At 37.7% G+C, this 19,412-nt stretch overlaps 1 protein-coding gene across 3 annotated transcripts in view; it reads left to right on the forward strand.

Annotated features, from left to right (window-relative positions):
* The window catches only part of LOC131028311 (tRNA (cytosine(38)-C(5))-methyltransferase 2), a 156,744-nt gene that overhangs the window by 119,089 nt on the left and 18,243 nt on the right, over window positions 1-19,412 (forward strand). For 2 of the 3 annotated variants that reach the window (XM_057958564.2, XM_057958566.2), the window contains exons 8-9: window positions 9,168-9,275; window positions 9,386-9,450. In XM_057958564.2, the coding sequence (XP_057814547.2) occupies window positions 9,168-9,275; window positions 9,386-9,450 (173 nt within the window). The remainder of the gene's footprint in view (window positions 1-9,167; window positions 9,276-9,385; window positions 9,451-19,412) is intronic. The other variant, XM_057958567.2, reaches the window with a different exon arrangement.

Genomic DNA, 19,412 nt, shown 5'->3' on the forward strand with positions numbered 1-19,412 from the left:
GGGTGCTACAATGATGTGAATAGTGATTCCCAGGTATAGTGACATGAATAGTGACTTGCATCTACAGTGACATGAACAGTGATAAACCCTTGGAGTTTCTCGGTTGTGTGGATGAAAACCCATTCAACCTATTGGGTGGATTCATTCCAGAATTCACATTGTACTTATTTGATCAATTGGTAAAGATTTGATGAAACTTCAACCAGCTAGGGTTTGAAAGATGGAAAATCATATCAGCTAGGGTTTGAAGTTTATTTGCAGGTTAATGACAAATTTGGAGCTTGCAGAAAAAAAACAAATCAGAAGGGACAAAAGTGAGGGGACTTAATATATTGAGGAAAGGATTCGCAGGTAATATTTTCAGAAAAGACAAATTCTGAAAAAGACAAACTACATAAAAGGATGAATTCAGAAAAAACCAAATTGCAGAAGAGACATAGCTTTCATCTAAGCTTAAGTTCAAATATCAAATCTGGGTTGATAATTCCTTGTGGAGGTGTGAGTTTTACTGAGGTTTTAAAAGTTATATTTAGTCATTTTGTCAAGTGCTTCTTTGAGTAGAACGTGGACTGAGTTGTCTGAGTTTTCTGGAAGCTGCAAAGGCATTGCAGATTGAGAATATGTATTAGAACTGCTGTGTTGTTTATGAGTGCAACAGTAGTGATTTTCAGACTGTTTCATGTACTTAGGCACCAGCAGATTGAAAGCTTGGGTGCTCAGATTTATATCAGAATTATGCTCAGACATCTTTCTTGTATTGCAGCCCCTCAAGAGTATTAATAAGGTCAGGCTTGGTTTGTTTTAAAATGTGTTTTCAGAATTCATTCTCAGAATTTACATGGTATTTCCTTCCAGTGAATGCATGCTATCTATGTTTCATTTCTTATACAAATACCATCATCATTATGCAATGAAATGTTAACAATTATGAAACTTAAACCTGCAAACTATTTGACATATGTTCATGAGAATAGTGCAAAATATTTGGCTCAAATAGGGTGGGTCATTAGAGTGGTATTGGAGCTTAAGACCAATCAATCCTTTTACATGATCACTTTTGAAATTCTAAACAAATTTTCACCAAAAAGTATTTGGTCAAGGAGCAATTCCATATAGATGTGACAAAAGATGAAGCCAACGCAAGTGCTTCAAAATCCATCTCTCCTTTGTGAAATAATTTTAAAAGGATGAATCACAAAACCCACAATAAACTAAGATAGATCCCCAATTGAAGACCCCTCAACCAAAATCCAATCTCTGATATCAACAAATTTGCTAGGAAATGATCCACAGTACACAAAATGTCCTCAAGCTGAAAATTTGATGTCTAAGGTAGCATGAATGTTTCAACAAAAAACCACCACCAAAGGCGATTGTAAATATTGTTTTTTGGTTGCAGATCTGCCATCCTCCTCCCTTCTGAATTGCTGAAAGCTATATTTTCAAAACCCTAGGGCTAAATCATTTTTCAAGTGGCTGAAAACTTGGTCTGAGACCTTGGGGTTTTACCCCAAATCAGATAACAAAAATGAAACCCTAACAGTGCAATTACTTTGACAAAAGTTTTGTTGGAAAGCTGGTTTTGAGCTGCTGTTATACATCTGGACAATATTGAAAATTTGTTGGACACTTCACTCTTTTGAACAATTATAACTGTTTGCTCAGCAATATAGTGGATGCCATTGTTGTAGTGTCCCCTGCTAGGAGGCTGCCAATTTCCTAATAATCAACTCACATTACTTAATATTATCATGCCTTAAATTAATTTATTTAACTAGACAACCATATTTGTTCACACTGCAATGAGACCACCTCAATAATTAGGCCCAGGTTTCAGGAACATCCATCCAGACCACCCTTGGGGCTCACCTAGTTTGGGATGGATTTTCTCTGCCTCTCCCTAACAACAACACGCCTGTCCTTATGGGGGGGCAATAGAAACAACTAAATAATTGGGCTATGAGCATACTAACTTCTTATGTATTAGGAATATATATGAAATTAAGTATGACTGTCATACATATTGCAGTCTATAATATTACTATTACATTCTGCATAAGAACATTATCAGGCTTCATATATTAAGAATACATATTAAGCATATCCCCATGCATACTACCAAGAACAAGGATGTTACTGCCTGTAACATAATAGCAGTTCTGATCTGATCTCACTAATTGTGATATCCTTGGATGCTTTTGATTCCTTTCCTTTACATCAGTCAATGTGAGGGAGAGGTCACACTTCTTCATCATGTATGCTTTGGCAAGAGACACACCCTTTCACCATTAGCACCCTTTGAAAGAGTGCAACTCTTTCATCATTTCTGCCCTTTGAAAGGGACAAAACCTTTCACAATCAGATCTGCACTTCTTATTTAAATCAGATCTGCACTTCTGATTCCCAAATTACCTCTCCTTCAAATGAGTTCTCTTCTCTGTTTTATACCTCATATTTGGGTGAGTCACAACTCATCATTTCATGCCTTTTGACCATTCATTAACTTTAATCAAATTTTAATTTTTATATTAGTTTAATTTTTATTTTTATTCTTTTGTATTTTAATATAATTTAATTATTATTTATTATTAAATTATATTTCAAAGTGGGGACATTAAAGTCCACCCCACCCAAGATTCCTTGTCCTCAAGCAAGGATCATGGAGTGTTCAAATTGTCTTCCAAAATGAAATGGCTTCGGAAACACACATGGAATAAACATGTTGGAAACATATCAGGCATGAACTAAACACGAAGCATACACATAAAAACACGGAGCATAGGCAAACATGGAGCATACACACAAATACATGTATTGTTAGATTCCTTCTTATTGACTAACAACACCATTCCTCTCCTTATGGGGGGTAGGGGCAATAGAAACGATTAAGTAATTGGGCTATGAGCATACTGACTTCTCATGTATTATGAATATATATGAAATTAAGTATTACTGTCATACATATTGCAGTCTATAATATCACTATTAAATTCTGCATAAGAACATTATCAGGCTTCATATATTAAGCATACATATTAAGCACACCCCCATGCATACCACCGAGCACAAGGATGTTACTGCCTTTAACTTAATAGCAGTTCTGATCTGATCTCATTGATGGTGATGTCCCTGGATGCTTTTGATCCCTTTCCTTTATATCTGTCAATGTGAGGGAGAGGTCACACCTCTTCATCATGAATGCCCTTTGGCAAGAGACACACTCTTTCACCATTATCACCCTTTGAAAGAGTGCAACCCTTCATCATTTTTGCCCTTTGAAAGGGACAAAACCTTTCACAATCAGATCTGCACTACTTATTTAAATCATATCTGCACTTCTGAATCCCAAATTATCCCCCATTCAAATGAGTTCTCTTCTCCCTTTTATACCTCATATTTAGGGGAGTCGGAACTTATCATTTCATGCCTTTTGACCATTCATTAACTTTAATCAAATTTTAATTATGTTTAATTATATTTTTTTATATTTTAATTCAATTTTTGTTTTTATTCTTTTGTATTTTAACTTTATTATTTATTATTGAATTATATTTCAAAGTGGGGACATTATAGTCCGCCCCACCGAAGATTGCTTGTCCTCAAGTGAAGATCATGGAGTGTTCAAAATGACTTCCAATATGAAATGGCTTTGGAAAAACACATGGAGTAAACACGTCGGAAACATATCAGGCATGAACCAAACACGAAGCATACGCATGGATATATGCAAACATGGAGCATACACACAAATACATGTATTGTTAGATTCTTTCTTATTGACTAGGATGGTTCATTGTTTCATGTTTACCCTGCAGGATGGCAAGATCAAAGCTCTGATACCATTTGTAATGTCTCCTACTAGGAAGCTGTCAATTTCCCAATAATCAACTCCCATTACTTAAAATTATCATACCTTAAATTAATTTATTAAACTAGATAACCATATTTATTCATAGTACAATTGATAGTGGCTATATTCAAGGCCCAATTCTTACTTCCTTTCTAATCCTCAACCCTAGATGGAGATTTACTGTTCTAGGGCTCAGTGACATCACCTCCATAATTGGGCCCAGGTTTCAGGAACATCAGTCCAGACCACCCTTGGGGCTCATGTAATTTGGGATTGATTTACTTCACGTCTCCTCATTGGGCTATGAGTATACTAACTTCTCATGTATTATGATTATATATGAAATTAAGTATGAATGTCATACATATTGCAATCTATAATATTACTATTAAATTCTGCATAAGAACATTACCAGGCTTCATATATTAAGCATACATTTTAAGCACATCCCCATGCATACCACCAAGAACAAGGATGTTACTGTCTGTAACTTAATAGTAGTTGTGATCTGATCTCATTGATGGTGATGCCCCTGGATGCTTTTGATTCCTTTCCTTTATATTTGTCGATGTGAGGGAGAGGTCACACCTCTTCATAATGTATGCCCTTTGGGAAGAGACACACCCTTTCACCATTAGCCCCCTTTGAAAGAGTGCAACTCTTCATTATTTCTGCCCTTTGAAAGGGACGCAACCTTTCACAATCAAATCTGCACATCTTATTTAAATCAGATCTGCACTTCTGATTCCCAAATTATCCCCCCTTCAAATGGGTTCTCTTTTCCCTTTTATACCTCATATCTGGGGGAGTCGCAACTAATTATTTCATGCCATTTGACCATTCATTAACTTTAATCAAATTTTAATTATATTTTTTTATATTTTTAATTTAAATTTTATTTTTATTCTTTTGTATTTTAATTTTATTATTATTTATCATTAAATTATATTTGAAAATGGGGACATTACAATTGTGCCAAATAATGATGTCAACTATTACAAAAAACTGCAAGCACTGACTTTCACCATTTGAAGTTGTAACCTTTCATAGGAGACTAAAATCTGACCATACGCTCACAACAGATGTTGAAAACCACCCGCAGACCTGCAATCAGAAGAAAGGAAAAGAACCCTACGAATGCTGTGAATAACATAATCTGAAGTGTCTTGGAGTTTCATTGGCAAACAGCACCTATATATTTGTAGTTGGATCCTCATCCTACATAATTTAATCATTATTCCCTTTTGTTTTGAAACTGCACCGGCGAAAGAATACTATTCAAGCCTTGGTTTTGTTTAAGGCACAGATTTCATGTAGCTATTTTATGCTTTGTTTTGTTCTGCCAATCAAAACATGCACCCAAGTCTATTTTTAAATCACTTCTAAGTGCAGGTGGAGATTGTTAGTGGCTTTGGCACCTGAAAGATGTGCTGGAGGAGAACTGGGTGGGGAAAAGAATCACCAAAGTGTGCCAGAAGTGTAATTTTTAACTTTTGGTAGAAATCACTTAAGACATTACTTTTGGCAGAAATCACTTATGACATGCCACTTTTTCACCTTGATGGTGAAGTATTTGATGATTGTTGCACACTACAAAGTGTGCCTAGTGCAGTTTAACCTGGCTCTAACCACAAAAAGTTGTGCCTCTATCTAAACTTAAAACCTGATGATGGATCATGGAGTGTGATTCACAATGTTGATAAAAGTTTCATACACAATCTAATCAAGAAATAACAAGTGAATATTTGAATGGATTGTTGAAATCTGATAGCATTAAACATAAAACCGTTGATGTGTTTGCTGGGTACATTGTTGCCACTACAAAGTGTGCCTAGTGGAGTTTAACCTGACTCTAACCACAAAAAGTTGTGCCTCTATCTAAACTTTAGACCTGATGATTGTAATGTCCCCGATTTTTTCCTGGAATTGTTTGTGTTAGATTTTTGGAGAAATAAGGGGAAATTATTTAATTTAATATTATGTAAGTTGTCTCATTATATTTATTTAAAAACATACGTGAGATGACTTTATATTTTATTAAATTAATAAAGTGACTTAAGTATAAAATTAAAAAGTCACTTAAGAAATAATAAAGTGCACCTACCCGAATCTTCTAGAAGGAATCTTGATGGGTTATGAAAAGAATAAATAGAAGAGGGTAATTCATGGATGATCATCAGTTGTTTGTTATCTTCTTGTGTTGTGGTTGTGGAGCCAAGGGTTGTCCGCAGATTTGGTCTTAGGGAACGATACCTCCCTCGATCCGCATAGCTGAGGGGGTGAGAGATCCTCCGAAGGGTCGCCTTGAGAGTGAGGGACATTCAGTCCTTCATACTGAGCTAATTGAGTTTTCATATCAGATTTGAGATATTTTGCATCAGACCTTCAGACTACTGATATTGCAAGTTCACTGATGATGTGTTTGCTGGGTACATTTTACTTATGATATTGCAAGTTCACTGATGTTTGAAACATGGTCAAAATAGCCTTGGCATGTACCCAGATTCTTATTGCCAAGTCCTAGGCCAAATTAATTGAGGGTTTGGCCATCAAAAATTGTGCGACTAACCTGATTGCCACGTTACGTTCAACTTGGCAGAGAAAAAATGTGGCATTGCCACTCAAAATGTGTACCACACTTACATTTATTTGCCTTTTCAAACTGATTCATTCTTGGGCATGGATTCATAATACATTTGCCATGGTTTTGAGGGTTTTTGCCACCCAAAGTGCACCCTACCTTGCTGTTCTATTTAGCGTGCTTTTCTAATAACATTGCCTTATTTTAGGCAAAGTTTGTTGGCTTAAGCCGAATCAAAGTGCACCTCTTTCCTTACATTCCTCCTTAAAAACTATGAGCAGATCTTATTTGTCTTGAACATTAGCTAGTGCACCTCCATTGTGAACTGTTTTGCTTACTTCTTTACAAATGATGACTGAAGTATTCCTATACTTCTGCCCTGATGGCTGTTCATGCATGCCGCTGATCCTTTCCAACAGCAGCATTTGAATCATCAGACTTATGACAATTATCCTTAGCCTGCGGAAAAACTTTAATTGAAACATAGGACATGAGAAACTGAGCTTCTCAACTAACTGGGGAGATCACAATTGGTTGGATTGACACAAGACCAAGGATCGATTGATGAAAATGGATAAAGAGGGATTATGAAAGTTGAGTTTTGTATTGTTACCAACAAATTGCACACATGCATTGACTACATGTTGACTATCTAATGTGGCGGTTAGGCTGTAGTGACTGTGGTGGCTGTGGTTTCTTTTTCTTTTTCCCAATATACAGTGGTTAACCCATAAAACTTGTTTTAATGCTGACTGGATATGATAATTTGTTTGATAAGCTTGCTTGACTATTTGTGTTTTCCCTATATTTTCTGCCACATGGCTGATGTTCTACTCTTAAGATTGATCCATATAGCTTAATATAATGCTGAGTAATCATGATAGTTGGGTAGTTTCATTGTTCATTTTTATTTTAGGTTTTAGGGCTTAGGGAAATGGTTAATAGATAGGCATGCACATCCATACATGCATATAATGTCAAGTCATTTATGCTTTATTTGATCCCACCAAACTCCCTTTTCCTACCAGATACTTATTTGTTCTGTAGCTATTGGGTCTAGAAATCATATCTATGGGGGTGTAGATTGCCCTCCCAGATTTGGAGTATTAATTAGAGCAGTTGTTATGTATGCTTCTTAATTTTGTGACTAACCTTTCATGCGATCTCATCTCTAATATTAGGTAGAACACTATAAAGGCATCGGATTGCATTTGTGCGGCTACTGCTGTAGTTAGTCTCTGATAGTGGTAGTCCTTTCTCCTTCTTTCATACATGCAACATATAACAGCTATGGTATGAATTGTTATAGTTTAAATTGTACAGTCAATTAGCCTCCCTTTGACTTTTGCAGAATATTCCTTATTCACTACCAGGTAATTATTTGGTTTGTGGCTGTGTTAGGTGTGATCTAAAACTTTTGCATTCATTATAATCAAGCTGACCACCCTCCCAAATCTGGAGTATTAAATGAAGCTATAAGCATTCCACCATACCTTATTTATTAAGAGACATCATTCTCAATGTGTTTTTGTAGCTGGTTCAGTTCTCTTAAGTGCCCATTGATTGATAGCTTGCTCCAATAAAATTCCTAAACCTCCTATTTGATCCCTAGATTTGCCAATGAATCTTCTACGTGATTGATATTCCTGGGCATGTGGGTAAATCTTATCTCTTGGTATTACTCTTTAGAATGGGCTGCATAGGAATTCCTTCTTTAGGTTTATAGGGCAAGCCATAAATCATAGGCAGGATGGCTACAGTTGGTATAACCGTATAAGTGTGCTTCTGATGATGTCCTTAAAAGTTCTTGATAGCCTTAGTGACTTCCTCAACCACCCTGTTCATGGGGTTCCTAGAAATCTTCCTACAGTTACTACTGGTTGTTATATTCTCAATGAATTTACTTCAATTTCCTCACTATTCATGATCACTATAGTGTTATCTCCTTTCAGAATTATAAGATTTTTGATATCCAAAATTTTCAAGGGAATTTGTCAAATATGCTTTTCTAAGGGTTGTATTCTGGGTTTTTTTTACTTTTTTTGTGCAATTTTTAGTTATCTCTTTGGCTGCTTCTTCTGGAACACCATTTAAACCTATTTCAGTGCTCCACAATGTTCTCATAAGCAACCTTGCTTGGAGTCACCGTGAAACTTAAATCCTTATTTAATATATTTTGGGTTGGATTAAAGCAATCAATTGGAAAGATTTAGAAATCTAAATCTATTCCTTACATAATTTTATATTTATTCCTCCATATGGTTATAATTCGTGGGTTGATTGCGTATGGTTTGTTTGTAGCTTCTTTGCAGTTCTAATAAACAATTCTTCTATCATAAAGCTTTCATTTTATGGATATCTGGTTGCTGCTCATATAATGTTATTATATCCAGCAAAGTTATGATATCCAACCCATAAACAAAGTGATTAATTGTATTATAACTGTGTACAATACATAAAATGTTTGTGTTTTACCTGTGATAATTGTTGCAGCCTCGATTGCATAAGAACTGAATTATCAATAAAAGAAATGGTAATTCTTATATCTATAGCCACCTTTATAAACTCCTTTGTTCCTAACGGATGCCACTTATCTCTTCAAGGAAAACATTTATTTTAAATAAAGTGAAGATTATTCAATATATTCTTATTATAATTATCTAATATTATTACAATATATAACCTCCTCAAACGGTAATTTTGTATTGACATCGTATGATGCTGCACAATGTACAGGATAATTTAAGCGATCCACCTACAAAAACAGATGATGAGAGGCAAGGAGAGCAAATCAAGTCTACTTTATTGCAGGAACTTGATTTGAGATATTTCACACCTCGTGAGGTACAATTATATGTCCATAAGAGAAAAAGAGAAATTTGTATTTTAGTTGATTGTTATCAAGTGCATATTATAGATTGCTACTTATAAGTTTTGCATTCTAATCATTTCAGATCTCTAATCTGCACTCCTTTCCAGGAGAATTCGAATTTCCAGATCATGTTAGTCTGAGGCAAAGGTGTGTTAAACAGAATTTTATCTCCTGGATATGGGTATTATGGTAGTTCCAAATTTTTTAAGTCTAGTAAACTAGATATGATAATTAAAATATCTGATACAGCATAGTTGCGTTGGCATGCATTCAGTAATCAAGTCATTGTTGTTACAGCCTCAAATATGAGGAAAAACCTTTTCTTGGACCTGCATTTGATATGCATGACATTTGATCTTATAAGTAAAAGTTTAAGCTCAATGTTTTAACAATTTCAACAATTTTCTGATTTTTTTGTAACTTTTTGCAATATTGAAATAACAATAAAACTCTAAATAACATTATATAATTCTGATAACATGAACTTTTAAGCCAAATTTAAATAATAACTGAAACCTACAACTGCTGATAAGAATATATATATTGTTTTGTAATACAGCAACCACATATTATTCATAATATTTAAATTTTGAATATTGTTAAAACTAAGAGTTGCTGAAGCCACTTACAAGATTGTAGTTGAAAGTCTAGACTTGAGTTTGGTTGTATGGACACTCGAGAGATCAATGAACAACCAATAAAGAAGGCCCAAATGATATGATCCCTCTTTTAAAATGTATGTTAGCTTATTGGTATGGCAACCAAAGAAAAAACTCTTTCCTTTGCCTAGTCAAGCCACTCTCATGATTTGTCTTCTGCGACAGGTGTTAGGGGTTTGTGCGGCCCAACATGATTTCAATGAGGCTGCGCTTCATATGAAGTACCGCAGTCTTTAAATATTATATTCCGCCTTCTTTCTTAGGCTGGAATGTGGAATAAGATATGTAGTAGGATTTAGCGTAAATGAAGTTGATACCTCAAGCTGTATGAGAAAAACTACCCAAAGTTATGAATTGTAGACAGCAATAATACATTATTATATCCAGCAAAGAATATAGTAATGATATGGCATAATTTTTGTTGATATGATAATTAAAACAACAAATAATATTGTATCTAGCAAATTAAAATCTTATTCATATAATTGATATAATAAATCTTTTGCAATAGATATAACAATTGAAAACCAACAATATATAAATATAATTTGCTAAGTATGAAATTCAAACTCTCAATAGATAATAAAAAGCATGAAGTTTCCACAGTCCACATTAGTCGAATCATAAGCATGCCTTGCCACAACCCCAGGATCTCCTTACAAAGCCCTTCAGGAAACATCTGGAAGATCAGGCCGACTGGAGAACTTAATTAGATTCATATGTTGTCATTGATGGCAACAAGATTCTATTGAAGGCATATATTGGCAAATACCGACATTGGAGGCATACACCGGCAGATACCAGCATTGGAGTAATCAGGGTCATCACCGGCAACACCATCCAGCACTTCAGTGAAGCCGACATCAGTTTGGATCCGAATGGTTTTATTTGTAAAATCATTTTGTAATTATTGTACATGACCGACATTGAATATCTTTTGTATTGTAAGCCGACATAAGGCATATTGTTTGTAAAAGGTATATAAGTCAGTCTGTTAGGTCATTTTGATATATGACAAGGTAGTAGAATAAAGTGATGCGAAGGATATGTATGTAGATCATTTGTATGCGAAAGTTATATCATGCAATGATCAATAGATGGTTTGTAGAGCATTCTTGGAGGAAAGGAGATACTGGTAGAAGGGTTCAGGGCTTATGAACCGGTACAGAACATAGCTTTAACCAGAACTCTTTTTGGCATTGCAGATGCATTTTGTGAGTTCACCATTACTGTTTTATCTCAGCAGAAACTTGTAGTCAGTGAGACTCTTTTGTGTTGAGCAATGTGCTCTAGGCAGTGTGCCTTCCTGCATGTGCAGGCCCCCATGCTATGTAATATCTTTCATATGGCCAGTGAATTGATATTGTGGCTCACAAATCCCATTGTGGTTTTTCCTCTTTGAGGTTTTCCACGTATAAAATTTTGTGTTATGATGTTCATTCATGTTATATGTTTCTTCATTTATTGGTTTATATGTGTATGTTATAATAAGGTAAAATCTTATATTACCAGCAGAACACTAATTCACCCCCCCTCTCTCAGTGTTCTTGGATTCCAACAATTGGTATCAGAGCTTGGTACCTCGGAGGAAGTTTAACAACTTGAGGAAGATCCTGAAACCGGAATAATTGAACATGGCTATGGAGAAGCAACTTGAGAGGGCACTTGAGGATTATGATGCTGAAAGGATGAAGAACTTAAAGCTACAAGATGAATTGAATTCTGCTAATGAATTCATTCTTGATCTGCAAGAAAGGTTATTATCAGTTCAAGCTAAGAGGAAGGAACTTTTGCAAAACCAAGATGATGAAGAGAAAAATGCACTTCAGGAACAATGTCAGAAACTAAGTCAAGCAAACATGCTCATGAAGAATGAAATGCAAGACCTGACTATGAGGATGTCAAAGATATTGAGGACAGAAAGAAGAAGGAAGAAAATCTTGCTGTGTCTCTGAAGAACAAATTTGAAGAATGTGGCAGATTGGCTCATGAGAATAATCTGTTGAGAACTGATTTGGTACAATCCCAGAATAATGAACAGGAGCTGGAGAGACAAATAATGACTCTGAGAGATGATCTGACTACTGCAAGTGAGTATAAAGAAAAATTTAGGATTAGTGTTGCCTAGTTAGATGATTTATTGAAAAGACAAAGGCAAAGTGAAGATTCTAGAGGACTTGGATTTGTAGAAGGCGAAAGCTCCGGTACTGCAAATGAAGATCAGACAACCGGTATGCAAAACTCGTCAGACCAGAGGAAACAGGTAAGGCAATCTAATGCTTACAAATTCAATGGTAGATGCTTTGTTTGTAATAAATTTGGTCATATGGCTAAACAATGTAGAAATAAAGCAAATCAAAACTACAATTCAGTTCCCGGTCAATGCACAAATTGCAAGAAATATGGTCACAGGTCAGAAGATTGCAAAATGAATGTTAAATGTCATGCATGTGGAAAGTTTGGACATTTGGCTAATCAATGTAGGTCAAGGAATGACACCGGATATGTGAAAGCAATTCAAAAGAACAATGTTACATGTTATGCATGCAACAAAATAGGTCATATTGCTAAGTACTGCAGAAGCAAGACTAAACCAGTTAGCAATGATAAAGCAAATGAGAAAGGAAAGCAGAAGGTAGATGAAATACAACAAGATCACACCAAGAGATGGGTTAGAAAGCTTGAAGAACCAAGTGGAGATGCAACTACATCGGTAACTGCACCATTAACTCCACCGATAAAACAGAGCATTCCTGCACCGACAGGAAATTCAACTGGTAACTGAGGCATATGCCTTAGGAGTTGGCAAATTCATTACAAATCTTACATATTCCCCGAAAGAGATCTGGAGAGTTGTATTGATCATTGATGGAGGTTTATCAGGCATAAAACTGTGAAACCGACATCCGGTAGGGTGCACTGCTAAGCATTTATGACAGTGATGAATTAGGGTTTACTCGCTGATAAAAAGGGAAAATGGACTCATTTTCACTCACCTAGCACTCAAGCAAACCAAAGCGAAGCAAAGGCGAATCACAGGCGATCAAGAGCGAGCAAAGTCATTCCAAAAGATTTCCAACAGTTATCTGAGAAGTAATCAAAATCTTTCAATCGAAAATTTTATCCACGTATTTCTTTGAAATGGCATCCGGATCATGATCAGCTCCTACTTTCATTGCGAATCCCATTGTTGTTGAGGTTAAGGATAGGTGTTTGCTGGTACAACTGGTAAATTAAATACAGGAAATAATAATGTACATGGCAATGCATACCAGACACGACATAAAATATATCTTTATTCGCACATTCAATTATTACAGAGAAGAGACCAAAGATGGTTGGCCAAGGATTACACTAGATCCGACAATACCATCCCCTTCCTTGACAATACACAACATATTTAAAGGTCCCGACAGATGCCAAGAGGTACACAATCGTCAACCAACCGACACATAACCACCCGAGACTGACAACCCACTCAATACAATTAATTAATACCTTGTCGGATAATAAATATTATCAAACATAACAATAGACAATTTATATTGACAACATCATCCCCCCCAAAATAAAAAGTCATCTTCCAGACGACAACCAAACATCAAGTAATATTCGGGAAGACTAACGACAAACAACGACTTTGACTAGACAACCCCAACTTGTAGTGTACTTGCCAAATCAAATGGGGGTTTGGGGCAACGCCCCCAATGGGGTCAAGGGGCAACACCCCTTGCGAGGGTTTGGGGGCAGCGCCCCCAGTGGGGTCAAGGGGCAGAGCATGGCATGCATCAATTTTCTGCTTTTTAAAGACGTCAGGAACGAGGCCAATGAAGTCAAAATTCTGATCAAGGTGCATTCTCCCGTATGGGTATTGTGTTTTCTGACTTGTTCTCCTTCCATATGGGCTTATCCTCCTTGCGTATAGACTTGTTCTTTCTTACAAGTTTGTGCTTCTCTCTTGGTTGTACAATGCATAGGTGTGTGGCTTGAGACTCCCTTCATCCAACTCAAAGCTAATGCCTTCGAGCTTTTGATATACTGCTTCCTTGACCGTACGGTGTTCCTCCTGTGGTCCGTACGGATTTCTCTTGGTTATCGTACGGCCTCCTCCTTTGGTTGTTGTGCCTGTAGCATGGTCGAACGACCTCTCCCTGATTGCATCCTTGTATATCGTATGATGCCTCCTGTACGATGTCCGTATGGCTTCCATGTATGTCGTACGATGCCTCATGTGCCATATCCGTCGTACGGTTTCACTGTACACTGTACCCTATTCACTATGCAATTTATGTTGTACGTCGTACGGGTCGAATGAATGGACTATGCCGTATGGAATGGGTGGATAAGATATACCGTACGGAGTGGGTGGATGAGCTACATCGTACGGGTTGATTGAACGAGGTACACCGCACGGGTGAGCTACATTGTACAGAATGGTGTTCCGTCGTATGCCGTACGGACTCCTCGCCTTGCTCTACGCCTGTGTGTTGACCGTACTTGTTGACTGTACACTGTACGACATTTCAGCTTCTTCACCTACACCGTATGGATTCAACTTCTGCTGTGGTTGGATGGGAATGTTCCTTCCCTCTCTCGATTTTGTCCTGCTGTCAAGTCTGCTTCCCCGACTCTCCCTTGACCGTACGGATCTCCAGTAGTCGGCTTCTCTAGTTTGTACGGTGTAGCTGAGGCTCTTAGCTTCGTGTGGTAACCTCATCACGTCGACGCAACCTAGACTCTCAGGAGCCAACTTGCTCTTATCTGCTCTGAACCATACGGCTGAATTACTTTCGGCTGATGTGAACCATTTAGCGTATAGTTTATGGTATAATACCTTGTCGGATAACATAATACAAAAATCCTCCTAAAGAGGTTATAGACATGGGTCCACATAAATCAGAATGAATAATTTCTAGTACATTTTTAGATTTGCTCCCACTGGAGTGAAAAGTCCCTTTCGTGTTTTTCCCTAAGGCACATCCTTTGCATGTTCCTTCATGATTTTGCTTGAGCTTAGGTAGACCTATTACCATTTTTTCAATTGAAGGGAGAGCTCAAAATTGGAGATGTCCTAACCTTCTGTGCCAAATTTCACATGTACTTGTTGACTCATGGATTAGGGCTTGAGAGGAAGAAATGCAAAGTTTGTAGAGGCACCCATGTCTTACTCCAATAGTGTAAGCCTTCTTGATGGTTGAGTTCTTTGGCGATGCCAAGACCTTTCCTTCCATAAAGGTGATTCTATACAACCGTCAACCAACCGACACATAACCACCCGAGACTGACAACCCACCTAATACAATTAATTAATACCTTGTCGGATAACAAATATTATCAAACATAACAATAGGCAATTTATGCTGACAACAATAGGCTTAGACCTGTTTTCAAGGAAGTTCCTCAAATTGCAATGAAGGAAGACTCTACTGGCGCATTTTTGAGGGTTCCCGATGGCATAGTTTATGTGCAAGATGTCAGGGCTTATATTCACTGCACCTTGGAGCATTTAGGCACTGAGGCAATCAAGGGAATGTATCAATCTGTGATACTAGGCAGCTCCGGAACAATCAAGCCGGAATATCAAATCATTGAAGACCTAGGGTTAACCAGAATACTGTATATACCGGAATTCAAGGATGAAGTGATTAGATATGTTCTGAGCAAGGTCCTCAATGAATTCATCTGGTTGGACCGACCTCACATGATCACCAAAGAAGCAATTTAGGCAGTCACCGACTTACCCAAAGTTGGATAGGAACCAGGGAAGAAGATCTCCAACACTAAGGTTGAAAAGCTCATCGGCGCAACCCATGATGGAAGGTCGATGAGGGTCAACACCATCAAAGATACAGATGTGAAATTCGCCAACATGATCATCAGCTACAAGGTAACACAATCAAGTCGATTGAACTCTGTTGCCAGTTCCTGTATCCATGTTGCATATCAAATGATAAAGAATAATGGAAAATATGATTTGTGTGAATGGTTAAGAAGTGAATTGATGTTAAATCTTGGCAAGATCAAAGGGGTTAAGAAAGGAACTTTCCAGTTTGACAATCTTATTGTCTGCTTGATGTTATATTTCATGAATGAGCTACCGGGTTTGGGAAAGAAACGTTGGGCTCATGACATACCGGTAGGCATGCAGATCAAAGATGCAATCATCGGTCTTGGCAGCAGCAAGGATGAGAAGCTTTGGGGTTACTTTAAAACTTTTCAAGAGAACATGAGACTGAGGGAGAGAATCTCCAAACACATTGTGGAGAAATACTCCACAGAAATCTGCTTCATGGTAAAAACAGATGAGACACTCATGGAAGCGGTGGAACCTAGAACAATATGGGTCACTGAATTAGGTTATGAAGTTGATGACAGCATCTTGGAACTATATGCTAAAATGTTGATTGATGCCCCTTTGGATGATAAGGCTGAACACTTTGGTACTGCAGAGGAGGAGGCTCTTGAGGTTAAAATTGGTTTCAACAAGAAAAGGAGGGAAAAGAAGATAGACAAAATGTCTGCCTTCGTTCAGAATGTAATTCACAGGATAGCTACAAAACTAGGTTTTGGATCTAAACCAGTAAATCAACCAGCAATGGCAGCTGCAACAACTGTAGTGAAAAGTGCTCCTGAGGTAAAGAGGCCAGCAACTTTCATATCTCCTATCACTTCTGATTCTAATCCAGAGGATAATCAACCTCTTGCATTTAGAAGGGTACAGAGGAAGAAAGTTGACAAGCCTCCGGTAGAAGAGAAGAAGGTGGAACCAAGGAGGAAGCTAGTAAGAAAGGTAACAATTGCATCCACACCTCCGGCAAGGAAACTTACTCAGAAGAGGAAGCCTGCTCCATCCGCTCCTGCAACCTATCGATTTGTTTTTTATGCACAAGCAAACACAGAATAAAATACCAAGGTATCTTATCCTCTCTTGAACAAAGTTTCCCCGAATGTTGAAGATTTCGCCTAAGGATCAATCAAGGCAACTCCAAGGTTCTGGTATGTGTTGTGACATATTCACACATCGCCCCATTTCAAATGGGGACCCCTACTTTCTGCTTTCTAGGGTTTGCTTTTTAGGTCTTTTAGGTTCTTGTCTATTGACCTTTTGCATTTGAAGGGTCGCCAAGGGGCTCATTAGGGTAGCAGGCTCTGCTTGAGTTAGGTGGATCTCCTGAAGAGGTCAGGTCAATTGAGTGATTTGGGGTAATTTAGATCATTCCTAGGGTGTTTTTCGCGTACTATTTGGTCGCACTTCAAGTTGCTAAATCAAACCTTGGTTGAATGCATAATGTCCTCCTAGGTCCCATCCCTTACATCAAGGGCAAAGCAAATTCGCCTTGAGAAGTCTAGAATGTCATCCTTATCCTGAAATTTGACTAAGTTTGGAAAATTGAAGAATCCTCCAAAAACTAGATTTTGCATTATAACTCCTGGAGGTCCGAAACCACTCTCAAACATCCTGACAGTATATATGGAATATAACTTAAAGTATAAGAAAGAAGAAAGATATAAGGAAATGTCACTTATAAGTAGAAGAAAGATATAAGGAAATGTTATATTCCATATATGAATCTTGATGGAGTGACCAAAATGTCAAATTTTGCTCCTGACCCTTCCAAAGGGTCCAAAGCAAATTTCAATTTCGCTCCTAACCCTTCCAAAGAGCGGATTCCTCTATAGGACATTCTACTTTGACCTAAAATTGGAACTAACTCATTCCCAGGCATTATTGAGGGCAAAACACTTGTTTGGATGAAGAAATGTGGGAAATGAGGTCAAGATTTGAGCCTAAATGTGAATTTCGCTCCTGACCCTTCCAAAGGGTCCAAAGTGAAATTCTTGTAAGACCCTATTTTTTCACAAAATCTTGAGCTAGATGTCAACTTGAAGAGCAAATTCACATGATCATGATGGAAGGAAGCCTAACAAAGTATGTCCAAGGCATGAGAAGGAAAAAAGAAGTGTGAATGAAATCAACCCAAAACTAGAATTTCGCTCCTGACCCTTCCAAAGGGTCCAGAGCGAAATTCTCCCTAGACACTATTTTCTCCCTTGTTTGGGCCAACATCCTTGTTCCTTGGACACGGTGGGGGTAGATTGATATGTTCTTGCCTCAGGAAATGATTGAAAGCATTGAGAAATGAAGATTTTGACCTAAGACATGGATTTCGCTCCTGACCCTTCCAAAAGGTCCAGAGCGAAATCCACTTTTCCTCCACTTTGCTCTTTGATATGACCAAGTTTGTTGACTTCGAAGGCGTGATGGGAAGGCTTTGATGCATATTTGTCTTTGAGAGGAGGTTTGAGGCGATGAAGTGGTGGAAATCAACCTAGAAGGAGAATTTCGCTCCTAACCCTTCCAAAGGGTCCAGAGCGAAATCCTCAATTTGACCTTCCTTTTTGCCTCAAGCACTAGGAGGACCTTGTTTTGAGCTAAGTAGATGGCAAATTCACTTGAATGTGGCGAAAGGAGCTTGAATTTGATCAAGTTTGAAGGACGATTGGATGAAGGAAGTGTGAAGCCAACCAAGAACATGGATTTCGCTCCTGACCCTTCCAAAGGGTCCAAAGCGAAAATCACCATAGCCCTCAATTTCTTCCTTGTTTAGACCAAGTTCTTAGTTTCTAAGGCATGTTGGAAAGTGGATTGCGTGAAGGATTTTAGCCTAAAATAGAAATTTTGCTCCTGACCCTTCCAAAGGTCCAGAGCGAAATTCCCAAAATCTACCTTTTTCTCTCAATTTTGTGTAAAGCCAAGTGTGGATCAAGATTGATGATGTCCTTAAGCATGGTTTTGAGTTGCTTGTGATCACCAAATGTGAAGGAATTGAGCCAAAACATGGATTTCACTCCTGACCCTTCCAAAGGGTCCAGAGCGAAATTTTTGAAAACACCTATTTTACCCTTGGAGGAGGTCAAATCCTTTGTTTTTATGGCGTGGATGGGAGTGGAGTGACGTGTCCTTGCCTTTTGAGGTGGATTGGAGTTGAAAAAATGAAGAAATGAGCTCAAGACAAGAATGTCGCTCTTGACCCTTCCAAAGGGTCCAGAGCGAAATTCCCAAAATCCCTCTTTCTTCCATTTTTTGTGTCAAGACAAACCTTGATCAAGGTGAACTGAGTTTGAAAGACCCCTAGGCGTGCCTTTGAATGGATTGTGGCCACCAATGATCAAGATTTTGAGCTAGAACAAGGATTTCGCTCCTGACCCTTCCAAAGGGTCCAAGGCGAAATCCTAAATAGGTCTTGTCCCTGGCCATGGTTTTTAGCGAAATTCTCCTTTCATGCCATTTTGAGGTCAAACAAAGTGTTGTCTTCATAGGGGAAGGATCCAAAGATGAGAGTCCAAGTATAGAAAGTGAGAAGGATAGATCTAGGTGAAGGAAATCAAGCAAATCTTGAATTTCGCTCTTGACCCTTCCAAAGGGTCCAGAGCGAAATTCCCCAAATC

This window comes from Cryptomeria japonica, chromosome 7 (assembly GCF_030272615.1).
Source record: "Cryptomeria japonica chromosome 7, Sugi_1.0, whole genome shotgun sequence".
NCBI lineage: Eukaryota > Viridiplantae > Streptophyta > Pinopsida > Cupressales > Cupressaceae > Cryptomeria > Cryptomeria japonica.